Source organism: Nicotiana tomentosiformis, chromosome 12, assembly GCF_000390325.3.
Source record: "Nicotiana tomentosiformis chromosome 12, ASM39032v3, whole genome shotgun sequence".
Classification (NCBI taxonomy): domain Eukaryota; kingdom Viridiplantae; phylum Streptophyta; class Magnoliopsida; order Solanales; family Solanaceae; genus Nicotiana; species Nicotiana tomentosiformis.
Window position 1 is genome coordinate 100,578,658 of NC_090823.1, and position 9,125 is coordinate 100,587,782.

Below are 9,125 nucleotides of genomic sequence, written 5' to 3' on the forward strand. Positions count from 1 at the left end.
GGGTTGGGTTAGGTGCCATCACGACTATTTGGATTTTGGGTCGTGACACCAGAGTTAAAATAATTATTATTAAAATTGGACCGAAATATCCTTAACGGGCGAAATACGATTACACATGCAAAAAACTGGCTTGCCACGCCGTCCAGCACGTCGCATGGCGCGACGTGGATGACTGGATGTGTAGATTTTCAGAAGCTTGCTCAAATGTGGCCTAAATGCTATGACCTTAAGAAGCGGACAAGTGTTGAAGGATCCCACTCTAATTCAGAAAGAAGCCACGCCTGAAAAAGAAAGTGAGAAGGAGCTGAAAATTGAAGATGATGATAAAAAGTCTGAGAAGAAGAAAGGCAAGAAGGGAGCTGAGAAAAAGAGAAAGGAGGAAACTTCAAGAAGGGAGGAATCCAATGAAGAGAGCACGAACATGCCTGCTTTACCTTTTCCCCAAAAACCCTATAGAGAAAAGCTGGATAAGCAGTTTGAGAGATTTCTAGATATGCTGAAACAGGTTAATATAAATTTGCCATTCACGGAAGTTCTCTCACAAATTCCAACTTACGGAAAGTTCTTGAAGGAGATCCTTACAAAGAAGAGGAAGATAGAAGAGACCTCAGTGGTCAAACTTACAAAGCATTGCAGTGCAATATTATAAAACAAACTCCCACAAAAGTGTGGAGATCCAGGGAGTTTTATGATACCTTGCTCTTTAGGCACTCTTAACTTTGATAAATCTTTATGTGACTCTGGTGCCTCAATTAATCTAATGCCATTGTCTATTTACAGGAAACTGGAGAAGGAGATTGGAGAGATAAGTTCAGTGCCAATATCTTTGCAGCTGGCAGACCAAACGACTATAACACCCGAGGGGATAGTAGAAGATGTTTTGGTGCAGGTGGATAAGTTCGTATTTCCTGTAGATTTCATAGTGGTAAATATAGAGAAGAACAAGGAGGTCCCTCTCATCCTAGGAAGACCATTTTTAGCAATGGGTAGAGCTATAGTGGATATACATGATAGAAACTCATGCTTAGAGTGGGTGAGGAAACGGTGACTTTTGAGATGAATGTAGCAATTAGAGTGAAAAAGGAGATATCAGCTGCAAGTGTTGAGTGGAAGCTGAAGAGTTCAAAAGAGAAGGCTCCAGTGATTGAGAAAGATAAGTGTGGGGTGTACCCCAAGAAGGCGGAGAAGAAGTTGTCCGCATGGATGTGCACTAATTCGGGCGCATGGAATGGAGCCCGACTTCGACTCAGACCCCAACTGAAAATTCAGGGAGGTTTCCTTTACCAAATGCTTTTTAATTGTGTTTCATGGGGACATGCCACAACTTAATATGTGGGATAGGGGAATATTTGTATGTTGTATGTATATGTATTTTTAGTTTTTGTTAATTTTAGTAGTTAGAGATAGAAAAAATTAAAAAAAGAACATAAAATTTTTAAATGTTTTTACTTTTCCCAACGATGGATATCATTCAACGGGTTTCTTGAGGGAATTAAGTCGAAAGAAAGAGACAAAAATATTTTCTTTTTTAGTTAGTGTATTAATTAGCCCTTGATTTTTCTTTGTGTCGCGGTTCTTTTCCAAGGGTTTTGTTTGAACCGGGTGTAGTTAGATTTTTGTTTTTAGAAGTAGGAAAACCTTGTGCTATAATTTGAAATGGAAGCAATATCTCTTGACTTGATTATACCTTGAGAATAATGAGTGCTTTGGTTGTGACACTTAGGCTCAGTTTTTGACTCTTGTATCAGTGCCTTAAATATCTCTTGACTTTGCTTAACTGCTTCGACTAGGGTGTCTTGATGATCCAATCTTGAGTCAGTTGTGTGCCATGTGTGTGTGAGGTTTGGTGTATTCTATGCATTTCATTTGATGTCTAGAACTTGCCCCGTGTGTTTGCAAAGTGAAATAGTAGTTATGTTTAGTCTTGAAAGTGATATAGGCATTTTTTGTTGAGTGAGCTATATAGTTTACCGACCAACTTGTTATGTATCCTAGTTAACCCCGTTGAGCCTGTAATCCTATTTTTTGGAAACCACATTACAAGCCTTACCCATTTGTTTGAATTGACCATTTATTTGAACCATTTACCTCTCTTGAGCACTTAAAATTGTATGAACTTTGTAAAAGTTGAAGTGTGGGGTGATTGGGTTGGCTTTTGAGTGGAACTAATGAAATAAGGAGAAGGTGCACTGAATTGAAAAAGTAAGAGCCACTTGAATTGAAAAAGAAAAATAAAATTTTATGTAGTTGTATGATTGTGAAAAACGATCTTTGATAAGTGGTAACTCTTGATGTAATTGTGCTTAACGAAGAAGGGAGTTAATACATATTTATTTTAAAGTGGAGTATAGTTTGACATAAGTGTGGGGTTTTGAATGTTAAATTGTATGTATTAAAGTGCTTAGGGAGGTGTAGTCACTCTTATATCCAAATATATCCTACCCATCCCGCAGCCTACATTCCAACCAATTAAAGTCCTCCTTGATCCTTGACTGAATGAGCTCAATAAGTAGAGTAGTACACTACGGGAAATCTTATGGTTCATCTTTTGTGGCATATGAATATTGTTTCTGAGAGTGAGTGAATTCTTTCTATATTGAGTTCCTAATTGTTCTTAGTTTTTATTGTGTGTGGAACTACTCTGTTTTGTTGTGTGAGGGCACTTGATTCATAAAGGAAAGGTAATGTCGTTGACCTCTATGTTATAGTAAGTGAGTAAGTTGTGAATAATGCGTGGTGCTTGTGAGTCAATTCTTGAGGTGAAGATGTTACACTGTTGGGCTTAGTCGATTTTAAATATTTTTGGTATGATGAGTTATGAGAGTTATTTAAAAAGGTCATGTCATTATGAAGTGTAGTTTGATTGCTCAAGGACGAGCAATGGTTTAAGTGTGGGGTGTTGATGGTAGGCTATAATCTCATATTTTAGTCGATTATTACACTCTAATTTTACTGCACTTTAATTGTTTTGGAGCTTTAATCATTAGTGTTTTGCACTAATTGCATGTTTTATGCCTTGTAGGAATGATTCCGATCTATGCAGATGTGATGGAATGAATTCAAGCTATTCAGGAGCTTTGAAGTCTGAGTAAAAGACCAAGGATTAAGTCGAGATCGTCTTTAGGGATCAACGGATGATAGTGCATTTTAAGAACGAAACGAAGAATCGAGCAGGCATATTGCGCAGTGTCCAGTAAAATGCGCATAACGTTTTGCTCAGAATTCTGTTTGGGATCCACAATATATCGGTGGAAAGATAACACTTTCATGTTTTACTTTTTTCCAAATTCCCAACAGAACGCCACCCATGTGTGCGGCCGCGCACTGGGCGCGCATATGAGGCAGAACAGGGTGAAAAGTGCGCGGCCAAGTGCGCGAGCACACTTCCAGGTGCGCGGCCATGCACGTCCAACTCCGGGAAAGTGTCCTATTTTGCGTAGGAGAAGGTGTATTTATTTGGGCCCGACTCTACTTGGTATATATACATGGAAAACGGTATTTTGAGGACGTTTGACATAATTTAGACATAAGGAAGCTAAGTAGAATAGGGAGAAGCAAGAGCACAAAAATTTCACCATTCATCCTCACTCAAGACAAGGGTTTGGATGTTTTATTATTTTCTTTGACTTAAACTTAATTGTGATAAATTTCCCTATATCCATGGAGTAATTCTTCTAGAGAGATTGATGGATTTGGTGTTTTGAGAATTGTTTGTGGATATTAATTCTAGTTTTATGTATTAAAGCGTTTTGGGTATTTTTATTGTTGCACATATATTCACTTGTTTATGTAATTGAAAGAGGAATAACTTGTGATGTTTTACATTATCTTATTGGTTGAATTCATTGATTCTTGTTAGTAATCGAAATAGGCTAGTTGAATTAATGTTTAGACCTAGTTAGGAGGGTAATCGAAAGAGGTTCTCCTAAGGATCAATCCACTACGAATTCTTGCATATCTTCACCAAGCTTAACTTAGTTCATATCGTAAGGTTGAGACTTAATCGAGAGAGGATTTTCTACTGAATGTTTGAGCATAATAGAGTGAATTCGAGAGACTCACTTGAACCATAGAAGTGAAGTAACTAGAGTTAATTCCCAAACACGTATCTTACACCTATCTAATCAACCCCTATTTTCTCCCTTTGATATCTTCTTGCTTACTCTTGTTGCGATTGTCATTAGCCAATAGTTTAGACTTTTAGTAAATCACATAACTCTAAATTGTTGATCATCTTGGAAAGCAATTAAAACTAGAAGCTAAGAAAACACTGTTTAAATCCAATCCATATGTATACAATATTTTCTATACTATATTCGACTATCGAGCATAATTTTGTGTTGTGTTTTTAGCTCGTCAAGGCAGCAATGGCCCAGAACTTATGAACTAAAAGATAAAAGTGCACACGTTGGTTCGCATGGGCCCTCGGGAGTCGTGTGCCGGTCGCACCTCCCAAGGTTGAGGTGTGACAAGCAGTGGAAGGGACGAGAAAATAGCAACTACAGGAACTGATGTCTACTGTCCTTCTAGACCTGGTTGAAGGTGATGGAGATAAGGAGACATCGGCTTACTATCATGTGCCTAGATCCTTTGAGTTACCAGAAGAAGAAGATGCAACAAAGTCAACCACAAAGGAATAAACAAATTGCATTGTTCACAGAGTTCCCGGATAAAAAGGTTTACCTAGGAACGGGGTTGAGTCCCGAACTCAGGCTTAAAATTATTGTGTTTTAAAAAGCTAACTTTGATTGCTTCGCATGGTCTCATTCTGATATGACAGGTATTCCATTGGATGTAGTTGTCCACAAGTTAGGTTTGGACCCTAATTTCCCTCTGGTAAATCAAAACAAATAGTCGATAGCCGAGATCATGAATAGGTTTGTAAAAGAAGAGGTAACGAGGTTGTTAAACATAGGTTCTATATATGAAGTAAGTTATCCTGATTGGTTAGATAACGTAGTACTCATACCTAAAAAGAATAATAAATATAGAATGGGTATAAACTATAAAGATCTAAATAAGGCTTTCCCTAAGGATTCTTTTCCACTTCCAAACATCGACCAAATGATCGATGTTACGGCTAGATATGAATTGGTGAGTTTTCTCGATGTATATTTTGGGTACAATCAAATTAAAATGCACCCGAAGGATCAAGAAAAAACCTTATTCATCACAAACTTTGGCACATATTGCTATAATGTGATGCCTTTTGGGTTTAAGAATGCCGGAACCAAGTATGAGAGGCTATTAATAAGATGTTTGAGCGTCAAATTGGAAAAACTATGGAGGTTTAGATTGATGATATGTTGGTTAAATCTCTTAGTGCAGGGGATTACTTAATTCATCTTCAGGAAACATTTGACATCTTAAGGAAACATAACATGAAGTTTAATCCGGAGAAGTGCGCTTTTGGTGTTGGGTCTGAGAAATTCCTTCGCTTCTTAGTTTCTTAAAGGGGGGATAAAAGTAAATTCTGACACGATTAAGGCCATAGAAGATTTTCCTGATCAGCTAAAAAGTGTAAAGGAAGTACAAAGGCTAACCGGCAGGCTACCGGCCCTTAGCAGATTCATATCAAGGTCATCAGAGAAATATCATCGTTTCTTTTTCTATTAAAGAAGAAAAATGATTTCTCATGTACTCCGAAAAGCCAGAAAGCATTGAAGGACTTGAAAATGTACCTTTCTAGCCCTCCTTTGATGTCAAAACCGAAGGAGGGAGAGCATATGTTGGTCTATTTAATCGTATCGAAGGTTGCAGTGAGTGCAATTCTTGTTCGGGAGGAGGAAGGTACACAATTTCCTATTTATTATGTTAGTAAGATACTTTCAGGTGCGGAAACACGATACCCACACCTGGAAAGGTTTGCTCTAGCTCTTGTAGTTGCCTCTCAAAATCTTAGACCTTACTTTCAGCGCCATCTAATAGTCGTTGTGACGACCTTTCCCTTAAGGAATTTCCTCCATAAATTTGAATTATCGGGCCGATTGGCTGAATGGGCAGTTGGAATTAGTGAATTTGATATAAAATATAAACCTCTGACTGCTATTAAGTAACAATTTTTGGCCACCTTTGTGGCTGAGTTTAGTCCGGAAATGATGCCTTGAGCTGCTAAAGAAGCAGTTATGGTATCGGAAACCGTGTCCGGTGTATGGACCTTGCTTACAGATGTAGCTTCTAATGTAAAAGGGTCCGCTCTTGGGATAGTACTAATCGCTCCTTCGGAAGAGACCCTGACACAGGCCACTAGAACTGTTGCTTTGAGTAACAATGAAGATGAGTATGAGGCTTTGGTTGTAGGACTTGAATTAGCGCGGGGTCTAGGCTCCGAGGTGATTGAAATAAAATGCAACTCCTAGCTGGTAGTGAATCAGATACATGGAATCTTTGATACCAAAGAAGAGCGCATGCAACAGTACTTGAATAAAGTTCAAGTTTTACTTTTTCGATTCAAGGAGTGGTCGGTAATTCACATCCCAAGGGAAGAGAACATGGAGGCAGACGCGTTGGCTAATTTAGGGTCATCCAGAGAAATAAAAGGAGCTGATTCCGGAGCAGTTGTCCAGATGTTGCACTCAGTCCTGGACGTGGATGGGTATTGCAAAGTTAACTTGACCAACCTAATCTGGGATTGGAGAAACGAGTTTATAGAACATTTAAGGCATGGAAAATTGCCTGAAAATTCTAAAGCCTCCCAGGAACTATGAACTAAAGCTGCTCATTATTGCCTTGCTGATGGTCAATTATACCGAAGATCTTTCCAAGGACCGTTGCATAGATGTTTAGGGACATCAGAGGCTGATTATGTAAAGAGAGAAGTTCATGAAGGGGTTTGTGAAAATCAATCCGGTGTAGACTTGTTGGTTCTTAAATTAATATGGGCCAGTTAGTATTGGACTCGGATGGAATAAGACACAAAGACATTTGTACAAAAATATGATAAGTGTCAACGTCATGCTAAGTTAGTGCATTAGCCGGCGGAGCTTCTGCATTCGGTGGTGTCACGTGGCCATTTATGAAATGAGGGATGGATATAGTTGGTCCTTTACCTTAGGGGTATAGACAGGTAAAATTTCTTTTAGTTTTAACTGATTATTTTACTAAGTGGGTTGAAACATGCACTTTAAAATATTAGAGAGAGAGAGAAGTGATTAATTTCATTTGGGATCATATCATTTGCCGGTTTAGAGTACCAAAAGAAATTGCTTGTGATAATGGGCCACAATTTATAGGTTCCAAAGTTATATAGTTTCTAGAAGGACTGAAGATCAAAAGGATCACGTCCTCCCTATATCATCCAAGTTCTAATGTTCAAGAGGAGTCAACCAACAAAGTGATAATTCAAAATATCAAAAAGAAATTAGAGGATGTTAAAGGCAGCTGGCTAGAAGAGTTGCCGGGAGTGTTATAGGCATATTGAACAACGGCAAAGTCAAGCACATGAGAAACACCTTTTTTCCTCATGTATGGTGCGGAAGCTTTGATTCCGGTGGATATTGCGGAACCGGCCATAAGGTATTCCTGGCCAAATAAGGAGGTGAATAATAAAGCAACATTAATTAAGTTGGATATACTTGAAGAGTGTCGGAATTTAGCATATGTGAGGATGGTAGCACATAAGTAAAGGATGGAAAGATACTATAATCGTAGAGCAAATCTTCGATATTTTAAAGTTGGAGATCTGGTTTTGCGGAAGGTAACTCAAAGTATCCGAGAAGTTAATGTTGGAAATCTAGGACCAACATTGGAAGGACCTTACCGGACTTCAGCTGTAACGGGTAAAGGTTCATATCAGTTAGAAAATCAGAATGGAGTAAAATTACCAAGCATTTGGAACGTGACTCACCTCAAAAGGTATTAATGTTGAAGATCCTTGATGATACTGAAAGTATGTGCTGCAATCTTTTTCCCTTCGTCCAGTTTTTGTCCCAATTGAGTTTCTCTAGTAAGGTTTTTAATTAGGCAGTAACGTAAAGCATACGACGAAGAAGGTCATCGACAAAAACAAGATCTAGTGTTCGAATTCTCACACTTTGCATCCGAACACTAGGGAGAAAATATTATTTATAAGAGCACTAAAAGTGTTATTAAAATCGTGAATTGTTCGAACCGAAAGCTGTATCTTGTCAGGATTGGGGACTGCATGATCAGCCGTGTAGAAATAACTAGTACAAGTTAACCACATGTATTGGCATCTTTATTTACTAGTAGAAACAAAAGTGTCACACCCCAACCTTGGAAGGTGCGACCGGCACACGACGCTCGAAGGCCCGTGCGAACCAACTCGTGCTCTTTCATCTTTTCATTCATAAGTTCTGGGCCATCGAGGCCTCCAAGTGATAATCACCAAAGTTTAAAAATGAATACAACTGATTAACAAAGACAACATTGGCATTTTATACATATTACAGTTGTTCTTAACAAAATCGTAACTACCCCCTTTTATAAAATCAGACTCTAGTCTGCAAGCCTCTAAGAGTACTAAAAGAAATATACACATACACAACTAGGTCGGGACAGGGCCCCACCATACCCAAAATGTTTACAGCATCTATCTCTATACCTATCGATTTCTAAACGGCTACTTCGAAAGAGAGGAGAGCAACAACCAGCAGCTGAATCGTGCACCTACTAAGGAGGGACGTCACTGGGTCTATCTGTACATGTAGGCATGAACACAACGCCCAAAAAGAGAAAGGGCATTAGTACGAATAATGTACTGAGTATGTAAGACTAGGAAACATAAAGAAATCAAAGTCATAGCATAAGCGATATAAGTACATGATTCCAACCTGAACACCGAAGACAACCCACCGGGGGCGTGAACTAAACTGTGAGGAACTATGAACCATGGATCATAAATGCATGCAAACTTTTGTGAAATCAAGCCTCTCATTGGGGCCATGCAATATTCAATACTATACATACATATCTCCAACCATTCTTTGGGGCAAATTTTCATCACTCCACTGGCCTCATAGAGGACTCAGTCGTACCCGGTCTTAGGAGGTCTCAGCTGTATCCGGTCTGACCATAACTCGGTATAGCCGGCCTCAAGAGGACTCGGTAGCCTTACATCATACATCATCTCTCCATACCCGCCATCATTAGAGGACTCGGTCGTG

The 9,125-nt window shown here is 38.9% G+C and overlaps 1 protein-coding gene across 1 annotated transcript; it reads left to right on the forward strand.

Moving 5' to 3' along the window:
• The first annotated feature begins 220 nt into the window (after positions 1–220).
• On the forward strand, positions 221–1,329 carry LOC138903123 (uncharacterized). The gene is made up of 3 exons (XM_070191039.1): positions 221–561; positions 781–925; positions 1,015–1,329. Exons 1-3 carry the CDS (start codon positions 221–223, stop codon positions 1,327–1,329), a joined length of 801 nt encoding a protein of 266 aa, XP_070047140.1.
• The last annotated feature ends 7,796 nt before the right edge of the window (positions 1,330–9,125 follow it).

What these genes read in the sequence shown, in the direction of transcription:
- LOC138903123 (XM_070191039.1), top strand. Translation starts at nt 221, where the DNA reads ATGACCTTAAGAAGCGGACAAGTGTTGAAGGATCCCACTCTAATTCAG. An exon ending in CAAATTCCAACTTACGGAAA is followed by an intron (nt 562 to 780) that starts GTTCTTGAAGGA and finishes GTCTATTTACAG; the next exon opens with GAAACTGGAGAAGGAGATTG. An exon ending in TTCCTGTAGATTTCATAGTG is followed by an intron (nt 926 to 1,014) that starts GTAAATATAGAG and finishes TATACATGATAG; the next exon opens with AAACTCATGCTTAGAGTGGG.